General features: G+C 48.3%; 3 protein-coding genes across 3 annotated transcripts; all 3 read right to left on the bottom strand.

Moving 5' to 3' along the window:
- Positions 1-177: 177 nt before the first annotated feature.
- Positions 178-7,246, bottom strand: LOC139673157 (acyl-coenzyme A thioesterase 5-like). The gene is made up of 3 exons (XM_071558287.1): positions 6,695-7,246; positions 3,697-3,899; positions 178-2,865 (listed from the first exon to the last, which is right to left on the bottom strand). The coding sequence occupies exons 1-3, from the start codon at positions 7,221-7,223 to the stop codon at positions 2,290-2,292; spliced, it is 1,308 nt and encodes a 435-aa protein (XP_071414388.1). The 5' UTR covers positions 7,224-7,246; the 3' UTR covers positions 178-2,289.
- A 142-nt stretch (positions 7,247-7,388) lies between these two features.
- On the bottom strand, positions 7,389-12,474 carry LOC139673156 (acyl-coenzyme A thioesterase 1-like). Its single transcript, XM_071558286.1, has 3 exons — positions 11,749-12,474; positions 9,880-10,082; positions 7,389-9,133 (listed from the first exon to the last, which is right to left on the bottom strand). Exons 1-3 carry the CDS (start codon positions 12,356-12,358, stop codon positions 8,528-8,530), a joined length of 1,419 nt encoding a protein of 472 aa, XP_071414387.1. The 5' UTR covers positions 12,359-12,474; the 3' UTR covers positions 7,389-8,527.
- Positions 12,475-13,778: 1,304 nt separating this feature from the next.
- Positions 13,779-18,906, bottom strand: LOC139673155 (acyl-coenzyme A thioesterase 5-like). Its single transcript, XM_071558285.1, has 3 exons — positions 18,254-18,906; positions 15,708-15,910; positions 13,779-15,075 (listed from the first exon to the last, which is right to left on the bottom strand). The coding sequence occupies exons 1-3, from the start codon at positions 18,858-18,860 to the stop codon at positions 14,494-14,496; spliced, it is 1,392 nt and encodes a 463-aa protein (XP_071414386.1). The 5' UTR covers positions 18,861-18,906; the 3' UTR covers positions 13,779-14,493.
- Positions 18,907-19,403: the final 497 nt, after the last annotated feature.

Here is a 19,403-nt window from a genome sequence, read left to right as displayed (position 1 = left end):
CACTTCAGGAAACACCTACATTTTCTGCAGTGTCTAATGTGTCTTTGGTTCCCAAGTAGCATTGTAAATATACAAAATGCTAGTGCAAAAGTCAGCTGATTTTCCACAGATCCTTCTATGAGTTATTTTCTTCAGGAATACCCTGAGCCTGATCCCTTCACAAAATAATCTTCACAGTAAAATGACATTATTTTTTATTTTTTCCTCCTTACTTTTTAAACAAAGTATTCAGCTTTCCAAACAAATTAACTATTCAGAAACAAAAATCTAACATCAAATTCTTACACAAGGTTGCTTTTCAATAAAGGAAGTGGTTTACTTCTCTTTCAAATTGCATATACCTGACAAAATCTAACACTGAATTATTTTAAAGGCTTGCAATTTAGAAATTAAATCTGAGGACTCCTAACCTACCTGGCTTTTGTTTTATTTATGACTTAACATTTACTTTCTGATCTTCCAGACTGCAATCTTGCCTAGCAATACACATGCTGAAGTAGAACTGCAGTGTGGAGACATGGGTATAGCACTGGGAGAGTGACAAAACAGGATTAGGGGAGGTGCTACTCTTGCACAATTAACTACACACCTCTGACTACTGAAGATGCACAGGACAAGGCAGGCAGACAGACAAACAGAAGCCTTCAGACAACCCTTGCTTCCATGGTTGGCACTTGGAATGAGTTTGGAAAAAAAGCAGGGTACAAAGTAGGAGTGACACCAACAAGCACATTGCAGTGGGTTCTGGTCCTGGACTTCTGGGACTGCTGGTGTTACCAGAGGTTCAAGCACCAGATATGCCTTGGCAAAAGCCTCTTCAGCTGGTGAGGGAGTTTAGAGAGTAGGCATGAAGGCATCTTGTGTGGAGTTAGCAGGATGGAGCTTCTCTCGTAAAGATGGATAAATTGTTCAATTGGCATTGATTGTGTGTAAAGAACATGTGACTTGATCAAATGATAAGGAATAATAAGTTGCAGAAAGCTAGTAAGACCTGAGCAGCAGCATCATGACAGTTACCTGGAGAGAGATGATCCCTGAGGGCAAAGCAAGGCTGAATACCATAAATAAAGGTTTTGTATCTTCCTGAGCAGCTCTCAAACTGGTCTGACAAAATGACTTTGGAAGGAGAAATTGTATTGACAGAGGCCCTCATTAAACAGGTCTTCAGCACTGGCACCATTTCCGCAAGGCCCTCACAAGAAATCAACTCATTTGGGAAGAAGTTGTTTCTTTCTACCTGAATGGTGGGGAAAAATAAGACCCTAGCCAAAAGTTAACTAGGATAAAAAAAGCCCAATCTCAGGCAGTCATAGAAAAGTTATCCTAGATTTGGGTTCAAGTTTTTTTTGGAGGGCACTGTTAGTTTGGTTGGGTTTTGTGTTTGTAGGTTTGGGGTTTTTTTTAAGAATTATGACTGTGCGTTAATCATTGGCATAAGGTGACAGCCTTTTGGAGTCAGTTTGCATCTTCTGTGGGTGAGATTTTCTGTCTCTCAACTCTGCTTCCTCCATAAGAACAGCTGTCAGCATCTGCTGACATCATAACTAAAGAGTTCATAGGTAATTAATCCCTAACTTAGTGGCTGCATTTAGCTGTGTTCTAACCTATCAACAGAACTCCAATACAGTGCTAGTGCCACTGTTCTCCCTTGGATGACATGAAAAGTACTCTTCATTTTCCCACACTACAGGTAGTTTTTCTTGGAAAGAAACAGCCCGTGTCACCAGAAGACCACTACGTAAGGTATACTAAGTACACAAGCCTCATTGCAAATTTATGTCTCCAGTTTCATGTAAATAGAAAACATTTCCAAGGTGTATATGGCTGAGTTCTGGGCTAAGGTAACTGAGGACTCAAAGCCAGAATCATTCATCATTCTGATGTCAAAATTTATCATCCATCATTCCCCAAGTGCAATCCTGTCTGTCATTGCTGAGGGTGCAGGCTGGCTGTGAACATTCTCCAAGTCATAAATGCTGCAAGAAACGAAGTACCTACTACTCTCTTCAGATACTTGTTTCTTCATACCAGGACTTCTTTGGGCTGTCAGATTTATATCATAGGGCATCCTGCTTACTGTTTCACTTTTCCTCTGTGTACCTAGTTAAAATAACTTAGGGTGGTCCAAATAAATCTCTTTCTTTGTGGATTTATACTTGTGGGTAAGCAGTCATTTGATTATTTCACATTTCAAGGTTTTTCTCAGTCAGTTCCTCCAATTCCTCAGTCATTTTGGTGGCTGAAGTTCAGTCCTTGCAGTTCTGCAGCAGCTTGCATGTGCCTAAATGTTCATCCCAAATGCAAGCGCAGAAACTCCTGAATCTTTCCCCAGGAGTGTTCCTGGGCATGGGCATGTGCTTTGCTCTCTCCACCCCCCAGAACAGGCACCCCCAAAACACGATCCATAGCTACGTGACAAAATGGAGTAGGAGGAGGATCAATTCGGTGACCTGCTCCCGGGTAACTCAAGAGTTCAAAGTTCTCTTTCCCATGCTGGCGTAGACGCCTGATTGCCAGCTCAGCATATAAGGAGCTCTTCCACATACGATCATCTTCTCCTACCACTAAGAGAAAGTGACCTTCTGCTTTTTCAATGGGGATCGTGCAAGGAGAATTAGCAGGATTTGTTGGGTCATCCAGAGCTTCAAAAATGTCAAACACACCAGTGTCTGAGACACTAACCTTGTTCATATCAAAACGCAGCCCAGGCAAAGTCATTTTACCATAATGGAGGTCTGCAACTGTGTTTGAACTACAGCCGGAGATAGAGACAGCAGCCACTACTTCTGGCAGGAAGGTGATCATGGAGAGTGCTAATTCTGCCCCTTTCCCAGTCCCAATCACTCCAATTCCTGGTCCTTTCACCTTAAGAGGATGGAGAAAAGAGGAATAAAGGAAGTATGCATTATAATGGGATTAGCCATTAAATTACTTTGGAGTTGTGTTATTAAAAAAAAGGAAAGGTTAGGTTAATTATTGATGTGACCTGTTGGAAAACTACAGCCTGGACCAAAGCTCCTCCCTCTGTTTACTGTCTTATTTTTCAGAGACACCAAGAGCTGTGAAACCCCACAGAAAACCCCACAGACAGGCACAAGATGTACCATCACTTGATCAGCTCTACTGCGTATGTGCTTACAAAATTTTTCTTTTTTTCCAAAAACAGGTAGCAGAAAATGCATGCACATTGCCATATGTGTCTCAGGCAAATAAAATAACCTCACAAATTACATTCAAAGGATCAGATAAGGAGCATTTAATCTCAGCTTTTTCTAGCCTGGAAAATAAAACTGAAAGCAACATCTCAAACCATCAAATCCATTCTTTCAATGACTATTGAGCAGTTTTGTATCATCCCCTGTGAAACAAATTGCTTTCATTAAAAAAAAAATTATCACTACTGCTCCTGTTTGGAGGACATTCCAGTACTTCACTATCCTGATGATCAGCAGCCTTCTAGTTTGCAGCATGAATTTATTTAACAGACAGCTTGTGCTGGATGAAATTCACTCTCCACAGTTATATGTGTAGCCACCAAGGCAGGGTCTACAATTTCCCCACTATTAGGACTAAACCTGTCCAGCAGAAACTGACACCAAGAAGAAAAAAAATATTCAAAAATCAATCACCACCACCCTCACTGGGGCATGATTGCTGAATCCTCCTTTGTCCCAAGAGATCTCTCATTATGCTCACCTTTGGGTGACGCTGTAGGAATCTAGCTGCCTCCTCAAAGTACTCGAGTTTTAACTCTTTCATGACCTTAGGAAGATCTTCAAAGTCAAAATACGGCAGAGAAAGAGCAGCAAATCCACGGCTAGCCAGGAGACTGGATCTAAATTCAACCAAGCCTCCTTCATCACCATACATGTCAATCACTCCTGGAAAGGGGCCATCCCCTATATTAAAAAGAAGAGGTACAGCGGACAATTTATCAAACAAGACACTAAACTATCTGGTGAAGAGTGAATAACAAAATATAGAATGCTTAAGACATTTGCTATTAATGCTTGTTACTTTTCCACTGGTACAGCAGAGAGTAAGAGAACCAGCACCGTATCCCACTCCAGCTATTTCAAACTAAGCATAGGTCCTTACATTCCTGTAAAAATACAAGAAGTTAGATTCTTTTTTTCTTAAAAACACAACTGTTCTAAATGTATTTTTCAATGGTCTTAACCTCCCACCTTCAGAACAATCTTACCTTAAGTCTGCTATTTTCCCCACAAAAATGTCTCATCTTAATTAACAAAAAGTGCAAGTTCACAAGTAATGAGCAAAGAGCGCTAATCCCTCAAAGTAAATTCTACAAAACTTATGGAAACTCTGGAATAAATTGCACTGAGCAAGGCACAGCAAGGAGACACCTACTGCTAAACAAAATCAACTGGACTTGCTATCTCTTATCTCAACATCAGCCCTGTAACACTTGGTAGAAGAACTGCTACTGCAGATGTGATGAGATGGAGAGTAAAACTGAGAGCTGTATGGGTGTGGTTATGTGTGCATGATATACACATAAACATGCACATACATGTGTACAATCTGGCCCACATAACTACAGAAATAATCAGAACCACACTTTTTAAACAGCCATGTATTTGCAGTCAAGGTAGTGGTGTAACATCTGTAGGCCAAGACCGCAGTTACAAAGCTAAGGATACTACCTTGTTGGAGTTATAAAGACCACAGGCAAGCAATTTCTTTTTTTCCCTTTTTTTCCCCTGGCCACAAGATGTCACCTCTCACGTACCCAGATCCAGCTCACTACAACCATGTCACAAAAAGGACTCACTTGTGCAAGAGTATGTTCACTCTCTGACATTACCTGTATGAACTAAAGAAAAGATCTCAGACACTTCAACCCACTTGAGAAAAAGAAGGTTTGGACAAGACATGCTAGATGGTAGAAAACTCCTAAATTAAAGCATTAGGAAGTCAGAAAGGGACTGAACCATGCTTTTGGGTTCCCTCTATTTCTGTTCTGCCCTTTTTCACAGAATTTCAATATTCTTGGGAGAAAATATGTTGGGATAAATTTATCATGCCATGATCAACACTATTTTTTTTAGTTAACAGCAGTCAGTCTACATGGCTAGAAAATACATATTAATCTATCACCCGTACCTGGAAAGCTTTCTAGCATGAAAATGTGATCAGAACACAGTCAAGCATTACTGTTTCGCTCTCATGAAGACAACCTTAAAGTAATACAAGGATCCTGGACTGCCTCCATGCATGCCTACACATACCCAAGTACAGTTCTGAAATTGCTCACTAAAATGCAGGATAAAATGGGCTAAGCAACTTTACTACCATTTAAAAACAAACAAATAAACAAAACCCCACATCTGTAACTCCTTAGTTTGAATTAAGAAATTTTTCACATTAAAATTACAGCATAAGCCCACTGACATCATCTCACTTTTACTAAGAATGGTTCACTTTTAAGATTACTGTGTTAACAGTATTGACATTTTTTTGTCCCTCGAGCAAAGGAGAGTATGGTAGTAATGCTGTAACTGGATCCTCCATCAAGAGGGATGCCAGCATCATTAAGGCAATGATTCCAGACTTTTCCACACTATTACAATGCCAGACTTTCTAAAGTGGAAAATACAGTTCTATCTTGCAGGTCTCTAGATTCCTACTGAGCTCAGCAGAAATCAAACTTGCCCCCTGAGGCAGGATCGCAAAACAATCATGTCTCGGGGATGGAAAATCCAGCATGCTGACTAAACATCTGAAATTCAAAGTTCAATCTCCGCTGTTGTTTTTTTTTTTTGTTCAGTGAACTTTGGATCTGCATCTAAATGGATTAAAAAAATATTGGTTTGGAAATTCACTGAAATTACCTAAGTACCTAATACTGTAGTGATACTTACAGGAGTTGCTGAATCAAGTAGTTTTAAATTAGAGGTAATGTGGAAGGCAGTTCCAGCAGCACAACAGTCAGGGCACTACAAAAAGTTTAGATCATGGCTCAAGTGTACAAACCCCATCACTGGTGTAAAGTTTCCTTTTCCAATACCACTAGCAGACCATCAGAATATCACACCTCATAAAGCACAACCATCCCACAAGCAGAACAAACAGAACTTGCTGATAAATCTATTTTGCTGTTTTACCACAAAAGTAACCCAACTACTAATTTAGCATTGGCTCCGATGTAACAGAAGGGGAATAAGTATATTTTCGAGAATCTCTTCTGCTGCTCTCGTTACTGGCTTGTTTCACATGGAAGAAAAATAATTCTTTGATTCAATCCTACTAAGGGTAAAATCCTTGGGATAGTCAGCACATGCTCACACACAATGAAGTGCATCGGCTTTTCTGAATGTTACGGATTCTGGTAGACCAAAGCAAACACCAAACCCACTGACAAAGCGCAGGTCGAGCACGGCTGTGCAGTAACCCGACAATGCCTGTTCTCGGTTGCCTCCGGCCCGTCCCTGCCCGGTGCCGCCGAGGGACAGCACACGCACCAGCCGGGCCATGTCCCGACAAGCACTCGCGACTGTCTCCGTAAGGCTTCAGGGGGAAAACCAGACCACCTGTCTGCAGAAGGGCGTGCCAATATGGATTCCGTGGGTGACAGATGTATGGTTTTGTTCTGCGAGACTTTCCTTGCTCTGGCCAGAGAGGCGGGGGGTCCCGCCGACCCCGGGGCGAGGCCTCCGGCCGGGACACTCACCCGGTGGCAGAAAGAGGGAGCCCCGTACGACTCCTTCCTTCAGCCGGATCCTCCGCACGCCGGGGGTCATGAACCGCCTCTCTACCTCGGCCTTGGCCACCACAGGCCCGGGTATGGTGCCGGGCGGGCTGTGGCCCTGGTGGACCAGCACCTCCACCTTCATCGGGTCGCCGGTACTGCGGGGCACGAGCCGCTGGTACGGCCGCTCCATGCCGGCGGGGGCGAGGCTCCAGAAGAGCCCCATGGGCTCCACGCCGGTGTAATCGCCGCCGTGGGAGGGGTCCGTGGCCAGGTGCAGCTGCCCGCGGATGTCGGCGCGGTAGTGCGCGCACGACTGGAAGAGGCAGCCGCGGTCACCGGCCGTCACCGCCCGCAGCGTCACCGGCTGCCCCGGGCTCAGCCCCGCCACCCGCGTCTCCACGGGCTCGTCGGCCGGGCCGGCGGCGGGGGTCACAGCCAGGCTGGCAGCCCGCCGGCACAGCAGGGCCCGCGCCGGGGCGGCGGAGGCGGCGGCGAGCGCTCTCCACATAGCGGTGGCAGTGCTGGGGCCGCCGCGCCGTCCGTAATATCGGTCCGGCCGCCGCCGCCCCCTCCAGGCGGCCCCAATCGAGAGCAGAGCCCTCCCCGCCCCCAGGACAGCCCGCGCCGTTCCCGCCTTCCCGAGCCGTCCCACCGACCGGAGCAGAGACCTAGGCAGCGTTAACAGTTGCACTTTAATCCATCACAAACACAGTGAATACAAAAACCGGTCTGGAGCAGGTGCAGAGCCGAGGCTGGATGCGGCCCCAAGGGCTCTTCGGCACTGACGGCTACAACGTGTCCGAACACCAGCGCAAACTCGCCGGCAACATCCAGCGCCTTCTGCAACCCGCGCCTGGGCGCCAACTGGCCCTGGCGATCCCGGCAGGGCGAACGGCTCAGCCCGCTGTCCCCGCAGCCCAGAGAACCAGGCACGCTGCCGCAGCCCGGCCCTCCGCAGCCTGCCCCCCGCAGCACTCCGCCTCGCCGGCCCGCGCCCGGGCTGTCCGCAGCAACCTTGGCCAGCAGCACCCAGGGAATGCACAGGCGGGGAGCCGCTACCCTCCCACAGAGCTGCGCACCTGGACCAGGTACCCAGCCCAGCTGGCGACATGCCGGAGAGCGGCTCCAGCGTGACTACCAACAGGGCCGGGTCTGTTGTTTTTCATGCTTACAAACGTTCTCAAACTGTTTAAACCTGTCATTTCTATTGCATGTGCCCAGAATGGCACATCAGGCTATGGGCTGTTGTTGCCTATAAATGGGAGATGTGCTATCTGAGGGTGCAGGCACAGTATTGCTGCTTTTGCTAAGTGAAATATTAGATATTGTTATGGCAGATGCATTTCAGTGGTGTGGGAGAAGGGGGAGGAGCAACAAATGAGAGGGAAGTGCAAAGGGAGAACAGAAAGATTACTGGAGGCAGGAAGAAGGAACTGCTGCTTCCAGAAAAACCAGAACACTGGAATGAGAACACAAAGCTGGCTCTGTTAAGGGTAATGGCATACATTTCCTCTAAGAAAGCCAAGGTACGTTTTCATCCCAAGTCCCAGCTCGGATGAGTTACCTGCCACTTAAATTCACATTCGAAAAATACCCAGCCTTCTCACATTTGTCTTCCACAGCTTGTAATCCTATACTACACAAAACAGCAGGCCAAGAACCACTAACAAAGCAGCTTTCTTGCTTTCGCCCACTGTCATCCTTCAAAAACCCCAATACCTTACTCTGATGTTCCTTGTTTTCCTTCTGAACCATTTAACAAAACAATCTTGAATCACCAGCATCTTCAACTGTAAAGTAATGTACTTCACATCACAGCTTACTGGATGTTCCAGTTGGCTTGCCCATGAGGTGTTTGTGGAAGAAAGCTTGGATCTGCTGCCAAGCATCTACCTGTGCCTCACAGTGTGCCTTGGGCTCCCCTCCCCACTTCACAGGTTTGCCAACTAGCAGGTGCATTGAGGCTGCACACATTGGGAAAAAGGGAGGTTCAATGTAGTGCCCTGCTCCAGGATAACAGACTATCTCAGGCTTTTCCTTCCCATGAGCTTGCAAACGTTTGCTCCCTTCAACTGCAAAGAATTCGCTTTTCCAGTTGTGATCATCCTGGCCTACAATGAACAAGAAGCGACACTCAGCCTTCTCCAAAGGGATAAAGCTTTGCTGGTCAGGCCCTTCCAGTGGGTTGTTCAATGCATCAACAATATCAGCAATCCCAGACTTGCTGACCTTGACATGCTTCAAATTGAAACCAAGGGGTGGAATGGTGATGTCCTTGTAGTGGAGCACTGCACCCACATTTGCCACTGAGCCGTTGATAAGGGCAGTAGCTGTGATGCCCTTTAGGAAGGAGGCCATGGAGGTGCACAGGTCCCCCCCCTTTGAGATTCCAAGCAACCCAATTCCTGGACCTTTAACCTGGAAGTGAGAGAACAGAAACCACAAGGAATGAACCACAATATGCCACTTCTTTTAAGATGTTGCCACATTTGCAGCTGTGTTTCTCTTTATTTTTGACCCCAAGTAGAGGCATCTAAGGTCCTGTGTGCAGGGCCCACATCTGAGGGACCCTGGGCATTGTTCTATCCTCAATTTATGATCCTAAGCCCTACTGAGACTGCAGCATCATCCTAACAAAGGTACAAGGTTCGGTGCTGAAGCAGAGAGTACAGCTGTGCTTGCAGATGTGCAGTCCCTCATTCACTTTTCCTATAAGGCAGTTGAAGGAACAAGAGGGAAGGGACAGGGGAGGCTTCTTCTACAAATGCTTTCTTTCAGTGCAAAATCCTCAAAGCCAGCAATGAGTATTATGCTGTCATCACTTATGATAAGGTATGTCTTATACTCAACCACTGCCTTTGGTTCCCCTGTTAAGAAGATAACATAGGTGACAGGCTCCACATCAGCTGCTTTCCTGCTTCTCTAGTATCTTTGGTGTCTAACAGGAAGTATTCTGAGGTAGCTTACTCATTAAAATGTATCTTAAAAAAATAACCCATTAAATCCATCCTTCTAAGAGAATTGTACAGTAAAGATACAAAACAAATTAATCACAGCTAATTTAACAGCAATGCTATTTTAAATACAGCAGCTCTGCTCCACCTGCAGTCTGACAGGCCCTAACTAATGAGAGTTCACTGTAGTGAGTCAATGAACAAACCAACCTGGGTGTGTTGTAACATATAGTTTACAGCTTCTTCAAAGTATTCCAAATGGAATTCCTTCATCTCTTTGGGGAGATCCTCATAGCTGTAGTAAGCCAGAGCCAGCACAGCAAAGCCATGGTTGGCCAACAGGCATGCCCTGTATTCAGGGAGTCCTCCTCCAGTTCCATACAAGTCAATAATTCCTGGAAAGGGGCCATTTCCTGCAAGAAATCACATAACAGGACACATAAACTCACAATTCTTAATTTATATGCCAAATTCATAGGCCTGGGAATGCATCTTTTGAAAAAAAAGAAAAAAACACTAGAGCAGCAGAATGGTATTAAGGGTCCTAAATTACTGTGCCAGTTTTAATTAAATGGCTGCATTGCTTCAAGATTAAACAAGCCAGCACAAATTAGCAGGCCTGCTAATGTTTTGGGTAACATCAGGGAACATGTGGATGGAAGAGGAGGGATCTTTTTACAGTCACAACTAGTTCTCTATATCATGTAAATTCACTGCAAAGGTATCAAGCTCTGCTTCAATAATATCCAGGAGGCTTTTTGTTACTGCATTTCTCGGTATCCAAAAAAAACCCCAAACTCATCATCTGATGATTCCAGCTTCTCAGTTTCAGTGTAAATGTACTATATCCATTTATTCTGGGATTAAGAGAAGAAAGTATTTGAAACCAACCTTGCTAACCTGGTAAGAGAAGCTTTACATAAGTTTCATCAGGGGACAAGTCCAAAGCTGAGAGGGATTGCTGCAAACTCTTAACAAAGTATGGAAAGGAGGAGGCCAAGAGGGAGGCTCCCATTCCTGCTCAGCAGGGAAGGTGAAGCTTCCCTCAGGTGTCTGCAGACTAACATGTAGAACATGGGCAACAAGTAAGAACAGCAAATTCAGCACCAGCCTCAAGGCTATAGCACAGTCAAGCCCAGGGCACTGGCTGGGACAGCACGTATGGTTTTAGCACTATCATGGAGGAGTTGCCAGGGACAGACAGACATGGAAGAAAGGGGAGAGGGGAAGGCACATGATACATAGAGGAGCTCTTTGAGTACATGGGGCTCCAGAGATATGCTTGGTGAAAGCCTCTGGATCATGGGGGGAAGGAAAGCTGGGATGTGGTGGTGGTGCAGCTGCTACAAACCACTCAACCAAGGGAATGCAAGAGATGAGGTTTCCTACAGACAACTAGCAGAAATCTGGACAGCTGCTGGGAGGACAACACAGCATTTCTCAAGACCCCCTTAATGATTATTTCTGACAAAAATACTGTAAGAGCAAACCCGTCTAATTCTTTTCTTGATTTTCTGCTCACAAACAGGGAAGAACTGGGGACAGAAGGCAGCTTCGGTTGCCCTGGGCTACAGCAACTAGGACATAACTGAGTTCAGGATCTGTGGAGAGACTAGAAAGGGACGCAGCAGCAGGCTAAAACTCTACAGTTTGGGAGAGCAACATTCTATTTACTCAAGGAATTACTATCTGAATGCCCTGGAAAACAGCCAGGTAGAGGAAAGACATCTTGAAGACTGGCTGACACCACCTCCTATGGCAATTGGGAAGAAAAAGGGTACTGTGATAAATGCCTTCATGTCCAGTTAGAGTCAATTAAATAAACCCACATGTGCTTCTGCACACACAGATGCTCTACTTGAGGAATGTGCCCAGCAGTCCAGAGCAGGTTGAGCTGATCAGACTGCTCCTTGAGGGTGTGTCCAGTGCCAACTGGTGAGGCTCAGCTTACTCTTGACCCCTGCCTGGCACCGGGCTGAAGGGAAGCCTAGACGGGGTCAGACTTCGAGGTTGAGACTGCGGAGCCGAAAGCAGCGGCAACACCCGCGGGAGAAGGAGGCCGGCACGGCCGGTACTCACCGGGGGGCAGAAACATCGTCGCCCGGATCCTCCCCTCTCGCACCGGGACCCTCCGCACCCCGTCCCGCAGGAACGCCCGCTCGTGCTGCGCCTGGGCCAGGAGCCGCTCGGGAGGCTCCCCGTGGCCCTCCAACACCTCCAGCTGCAGGAGGAAAGGGCTCTGCACGTCCCTTTTCACCAGCCGCCAGAAGGGCTTCTGGGGCTGCAAAGCCCAGAGCAGCCCCATGGGCTCCAGGCCGGAGAAGCTGCCCCCCGGCAGCGCAGGGCAGCGGGCGAGGTCCAGCTCCCCGTCGTCCCCCGCCTGGTAGCGGGCACTGGCCTGGAAGAGCTCTCCCGTCTCGTCCCGCAAGGATGTCCGCAGCGTGACCTGCTGCCGCGGGCTGAGGCCCTGCACGGCGATGGCCAGTGGCTCATCGAAGAGGCTGCGGGCGGCGGGCGAGAGGCGGATGGAGGGGCCCATGGAGGAGAGTCCACGGGCGGCGAGTGTCCCGGAGGTCCACGTGGGGCAGCGGCAGCGTGGGGCTGCAGGCGCGGGGCCGGGCCAGGGCAGTCGCCTCTGCCAGCCGCGGAAGCTGGCCTGGTGCAGGGAGCGAACAGCGCCGCACCACATTTTCCTGCGCCGTTCCCGCCCCTAGGGGTGGATTGCAGGGCAGGTCCCGGCGGAGCCGAGGCCAGGCGCGGACCCGACGTGCCGCTGTCAGGCCCCCGCGGGGAGGAGCGGGGCGGCAGCTCCCTCGCCCCGCCCGCCTGTCCGCTTGCCTCCTCCTTTGCCTTCCCCCCGCTGCCCTCCCCGGCTGTGGGAGGCTACTCTGCCAAACACTGCCGAGTTCTTGAGACTCGTCCTGGCCCCAGCGAACTCCTCGGTGTCCCCCCCTGCTCCCCCGGGCCGGGCGGTGCCCGCGGGCGAGGGGACACGTAGGGCAGGATGGGCAGAGGTGTTGATGAGCCACCGAGGAGAATCTCAGTCGAGATTCACTGTCCAGACAGTGAAGGGTCTGTGTGGGACCGAGCGCACAGAGATGGGGCAGCGACCCCGAGCGGGGCCAAGCTGTGCTGTGCTGCTCAGCCAAGGGACCGGGGCGAGGGCCAGCCCCAGCCCAGGCGGGGAGCAGCCACACTAGCACCAGCCCGGCACTGCCTCGCCTCTCCTGGCCGGTTCTGCTTCTGTGGTGGTTGCCCTAAGGCATGGGCAAGGTGGATTATGTCTTCAACCGGCTCTGCTCAGCCCTGGCAGCTGCACAGCCAGGTGAATTGGGAAGGATGGTTGGGGTGGTCAGGGGTGCAGGAGGGATGAGGAAGGAGTGCATTCACAAACTCTTTAGGTAGGTCAGGAAATACCTGGTTCTTCTAGTAATGGATTTTGCAAGGTTTTTAAAAAGAAGGCCATTCAATCCACCTTACCCAGAGCTGGATCTTCTGATCCAAAAGGAACTACAGAGGAAAGCTCTTTCCTTATGCTCTCAGACTCTTCCTGGGAGCTGCAGGTAGGGGTGCCTCATGCTCCGAGCTACTCATGTCTGACTTAGTGGTGTGAAACAAGTGGAAATACCTGAGGGAATCCTGAATATCGTTGTAGTTGGAAATCCTAAGTGGTCAGATGTATTGGACAGAGTCTCAGCAGTCTTTCATTCCTCATGGAGATTACCCATTCTCTCCTAAACAGGTGAGGTGCTTTGTCATCTGGCATTTGGGCATGTTGTCTGGTGTCCAGTCCTCAGTATGTAGCAACAACTGTTGTTGAGAACAACACTCCTTGGCTTACAGTACTGGATTTGATCATGAGCTTGACCATATGCTGGAGCAGATGCTAAGGGAAAAGGTCCTGGAAGCTTCAGCAACATTCCTTCACCATGCTGGTGACACAAGAGGAGTGGAAGAGTGAATGTAAGAGGGCTATCTTCTATGGTGTCCTGTTCTCACCTGGGCAGCCCTAGATCCCAAGCTTCTGCAATCCCCAGGTTTCACCCTGTGACGAGAGAGCAATGAAGTTGCAAACCCTGCTTCTAACCAAAGCACAACGAATGACTCCATGGCTTTCAAATCTCAGTCGTTTATTAAAATTCTCAACCCAGTAACAAAAATTAACATGTTCCACATCATGTAGGAGAAGATCACAATGGATGTAAATTCAACAGGAAGTTTTTTACCTGCCCCAGCATCTTGGGGCCAGAAGTATTCACTAGCCAGAACACTACCTTCTGAAGGGAAGATGGCAAGAAAGCACAGAAGGCAAATGACCTTCCCCAAGGGTAAACCAGAAAGAGTCCAGCATCTTGCCTGTAGCACCCATTCTTACACACTTCAGCAGCACAGAGGTCAGAGATGTTTCCCTTTGCAGAGACATTCACCATAAGAGCCATGAAATCCCTGCTCCAAAATTGTCATTTGAGAGGTGTTGCTTTCAAATATGAACTAAGGATAGCGAATGCATGTAGATACCACAGTGATATGGAAAGTACTGTCAGGTATTAGAAGAATAGAAACCCCCTGAGAAACATAGCAGCACATTTTACACAAGCTGTTTTATAAAAGGAAAAAAATGCCATTCCTTTTCTTGACACTTGAACAAAAAGGTTCAGGGAAGAAAAGGCAAACCCATTTCTTTTCTGAGTTATGGATGTGTACAGTCATGGAAGATACTGTACTTGTACAGCTGAGACAAGCTGTTATATTGATAAATATAACACAATTTATCAGATCTGGTGCTTTAAAGTTGTGTGTTGCTTGCACATGACTTGTTGCACATTATTTGTCATTTAAATATTTCTGGAAAAAGGCCTGGATCTGTGGCCAAGCATGAACCTGAGCTTTAGAATAAGCCCTGAGCTCCCCACCCAGGACTGCCCGCTTGTGCAAAAGAGGGTGATTTCCTACAGGGTACAAAGGGAAAAAGGGAGGGTCTATGCAGTGCCCTGTTCCAGGGTAAGAGAGAATTTGAAAATTCTCCTTCCCTTGAGCCTGCAAAAGCTTGCAGACTTCAGTAGCATAATACTCACTTTTGACAACATGGTCATCTTGTCCCACAATGAATAGTAACTGTGCCTCAGCTTTCTCTATTGGGATCAGGCTTTGGTTGCCAGGGGCTTGAAAGGGGTCAATAAGGATATCAGAACAGTCAAGAATATTGGAACCGATGACCTTGATATGTTTTTCATAGTTGGTCAAAATGGGGATGGTTTTATCCTTGTAATAGAGAGGAGTAGATGTAACGGCCACAGGGCCATTGAGGGAAGCAACGGCCGTGATGTTCTTCAGGAAGGAGGCCATGGCGAGAGACACTTCACCTCCTTTGGAGTAACCAAGCAGGCCAACCCCTGGACCCTTCACCTGGCACACAGGAGGAAATGCTCATCAGTACTGAGCTGAAAAGCACAACAGCTGGTTCATGGAGGGAACATTGTTTAATGCTGTGAGTTTGCAAAACCACATGAAGAAAGTAATGGCAATGATTGGTTTTTCTTCTGGACAAGTAATAGGCGCACTGACCCCCACCCTCCACTCCCCTTCAAACCACTGACATATATGATGGTCTCTGATGTTCTGAAATCAGCCAGGAAAGGGGGAACATTATTTCAACCATTTGGGAACAGGTTAAATGACACAGCTAAAAATTGTTAGTCTTAGACACTGGCAGATGCTCTTTACTTTTCACTTTTGAGACTGTAGGAGGACATTTGGTGGCAATTCATGAAGGCTTTCTCCTGCACAACCTTCCCACCTTGTTATAGCTGAGCTCTCTCTTGTGAGATTGCATTGTGATCTCTCTCCACCACCCTTCAAGTGTATATATGCTTGACCCTTCTCTTCCCTAGAACTCAAGACACCCCAAATCCTGTCCGATGCCTAGCCCTGCTAGGTGAATATTTCTGTGGCTTCCTCCAAAGATAACCTGGGCAATGTGAGAGGCACTTTATAGAAAGTGCTTCCTGGAGCCCAGGGGAAATGGAGGGTACTCCTACCTGTGGGTGCTGCAGCATGTAGTTCACTGCCTCTTCAAAATATTCCAGGTGGATTTCAGTTAGCTTCTGGGGCAAATCCTCATATTGATAATAAGCCAGGGCCAGTGTGGCAAAGCCATGATTGGCCAGCAGGCTTGCTCTGTGCTCAAAAAGACCTCCTCCAAGTCCATGTATGTCAATGATCCCTGGAAAGGTATCTTCTCCTGAAGCAAACAAGACAAAGAGCAGAATTGGACAAGGGGGCATGGGCTCAAGCTCTGCCAGGGGAAATTTAAGTGGGATATCAGAAAAAAAATTCTTTCCAGAGACAGTAATCAGGCATTGGAATGGGCTGCCCAGAGAGGTGATAGATTCACCTTCCCTGGAGGTTTTTAAACTGAGATTGGACATGGCACTGAGTGCCATGATCTAGTAAATGGACTGGAGTTGGACCAAGGTTTGGACTTGATGATCTTGGAGGTCTTTTCCAACCCAACTGATTCTATGATTCTATGAAACCAGGTACCTAATAGGAACTGCAGAAAAGCATCTTGCGGGGAAAGGACATGAGCAATGACTTGGCTGTGAAGTGTCAGCATCTGAAAAAATTCTAGAGTGTCCTGCAGAGGAAAAAAGGGCACAGAATCTCTTGCACAAGGTGCAAACCCTTTTTGTTTCAGGAATTAGCAGTATTATGCTTTGTGCTTAGGGCCAACAGGAAGAGACTCTTTGGTGAAGGTATCTTGTCCTAAATTGTCTTCTTCCTGTAAGCAGCTCTGAAACAACCATTTCACCTGCCACTATAAAAATCCTCAAGGTATCATGATTTGATAGATGTAATGCAAACTAGAAACTGTAAGCATTTTTGTTTGCATTGTGGCTTTTTAACATTTGGGATCCCTTGAAAAGTGGTAAGTTGGATCCACCCAACCAGCACTTTGTTTCTTTGACAATCATGCCTCTGACTGGTCAGTATCAAATTCTGCACAGGGTGCCATAGGTATCTCACTGGGTGATCAGAATATTGTTGTTTGGATCTTCATTGCTTGGCCCAGGATCCTCCTTTCCTCATCCTGTGAAATTCCTTCACCCATCCACCCAGTGCAAGGAAGGAGAAAGCTCTGCATATTGCATTGCTACAGCCTGATTGGTTTTAGGACTGCAGGCCTCAAGAAGGCTTCACAAGCCCCGGGCCAGAGAAGGTGATGGACACATTGGGGGAGTGGATAAGACCCAATTCACCCCTACTTTTGGCTTCAGGAAAGCAACAGGCCCGAGTGTGCTCATGCCTCCCATTCTTCGAGAAGGCCCTTATATGCCATGGTCTCACACCCTTCACCATAGTCAAATAAGGCTGCAGGTGGAAGGTGAGAATGTGCTGCTGCAGGTCATGGAGGAAGGGAGAGTACAGCATCTGCTTGCTCTCTTTTTTCGACCGAGGAAAGCACTATCATCAAAAGCAGTGTTGAGCTTTTCCTTCTGTGGCTGTTTGCATGTAGGCAACAGCACATCTATGGGCTCTTCATATACTGTGAGCACTCGAAGCACTCAGAAATACTGACAACAGACCAAGCTTACAGTCTTGCTGAGCTGAACATTGTCTGCAGTGGTAGCAGAATGAGGATAAATGACTTTTATCCTGTGCCCAGGAAACAATTCAAGGTGCAAGGGAGTGTGGCAAGGGCCTATCATTTTAAAACAGACAGAAAAGGAGGAGGTCAGGGGACTCTGATTAAATGCACCAGCATTTGGCTTACTCTATTTGCCTCAGCTCAAGGGAAGCAGGACATTTTGCATATAAAGTGTATGTAGGTGGCTTCTTCCGTCTCCTAGTCAGCAGGTGGGGGTAGAGGTGAGGCAGGGGAGGAAGCCATGGCCTCACTGTGGATGGAATGCTGAGCCTGTGAAAACAGCCTTCGGGCACCCTGGACTCAGGCAGGGAAGTCTCTGTGTAGCTGCCCAGAAGATGCTACAGACTGGTGGTGTCTTGGACAACTCTTACACCTCAGAAAGGTGCTCTGCACTTTTTCCAGAGCAATGAAATTGTGTTTTCCTGCTGGAAAGATTTATTCCCTGTAAGTGTTCTTAAGCCCTTCCTCTTCCTCCTTTCATGAACTGATTATGTTCAGAGGAATCCCAATATGGTGGACCATGGTCACCAAATTATTTGCTATTTGGGGAGCGGGGAGAGGGATTCCTGAAACCCTCACAGTGAGTAGCAATGCCAATGACTGGCAGAGAGCCTTTCTCCACATCACGCTCTTCTGCAGTTTCTCATCTCCAGCAGCTCTCTTGGCACATGCATTTTCACTTGCTGTGCATTTCTTCATGTTTGCAATCTTAAGCTCTGGGCAAGAAGGGTTATTTCTCTGCTTGGTTCTGTATGGGCAGGTGAATTGGGAAGGATGGTCAGGCTGGTCGGTGCCGTGGAAGGAGGGAGGGTGAGAGGGAGGGAAGGGAGACAGGACAGAGATTTTAACGGACTCCTCTTTACAGAGCTCATGGAACAGCTTGCACTAACAAAATACTGGTTTAGGGAAAACAGGATGGCTGTAGTTGGTACTCACCGGGGGGCAGAAACAGCGTGGCCCGGATCCTCCCCTCTCGCACCGGGACCCTCCGCACCCCGTCCCGCAGGAACGCCCGCTCGTGCTGTGCCTGGGCCAGGAGCCGCTCGGGAGGCTCCCCGTGGCCCTCCAACACCTCCAGCTGCAGGAGGAAGGGGCTCTGCACGTCCCGCTTCATCATGTACCAGAAGGGCTTCTGGGGCTGCAAAGCCCAGAGCAGCCCCATGGGCTCCAGGCCGGAGAAGCTGCCCCCCGGCAGCGCAGGGCAGCGGGCGAGGTCCAGCTCCCCGTCGTCCCCCGCCTGGTAGCGGGCACTGGCCTGGAAGAGCTCTCCCGTCTCGTCCCGCAAGGATGTCCGCAGCGTGACCTGCTGCCGCGGGCTGAGGCCCTGCACGGCGATGGCCAGTGGCTCATCGAAGAGGCTGCGGGCGGCGGGCGAGAGGCGGATGGAGGGGCCCATGGAGGAGAGTCCACGGGCGAGTGTCCCGGAGGTCCACGTGGGGCAGCGGCAGCGTGGGGCTGCAGGCGCGGGGCCGGGCCAGGGCAGTCGCCTCTGCCAGCCGCGGGAGCTGGCCCGGCGCAGGGAGCACACAGTGGCCTGCCACATAGTTCCTGAGTTGCTGAGTTCACTGTGTCTGCATTAAAGCTGAGGCTTCTTCTATAAATGCAGCTTCCCACACACAGGGGAGTGGAGGCAAATCGAGGCAGGAATGGTGTGGGCCCACACGTGCTGGGAGATGCCAAGTCTGCCTGGAGCCACTGCTGTCAGCGCCTACAGCAGGGCAGAATCAGCACAGCCAGGCACCTGACATTGCTGGACCATCTCAGCTGGGAGAAGAAAGGCGCCAGAGACACCTTATGGCCACCTTTCAGTACTTGAAGAGGGCCTAAAAGAGAAATGTCCATGGGGACAAAGTGAAGAAATGGCTTTAAACATAAGGAAAAAAATTTTTACTGTGAGGATGGTAAAGCACTGGAACAGATTGCCCAGAGAAGTGGTGGATGCCTCATCCCTGAAACATTCAAGGCCAGGTTGGACAGGGCTCTGAGCAATGTAATCTAGTTGAAGATATCCCTCCTCATTGCAGGGGGTTTGGACTAGATGTACTTTAATGTCCCTTTCAACCCAAACTATTCTATAATTTTGTTA

Source organism: Pithys albifrons, chromosome 6 (genome assembly GCF_047495875.1).
Source record: "Pithys albifrons albifrons isolate INPA30051 chromosome 6, PitAlb_v1, whole genome shotgun sequence".
In the NCBI taxonomy this organism is placed as follows: Eukaryota; Metazoa; Chordata; class Aves; order Passeriformes; family Thamnophilidae; genus Pithys; species Pithys albifrons.
The sequence above is the reverse complement of the archived record's forward strand: the minus strand, read 5'-3'. Positions and strand labels throughout refer to the sequence as shown.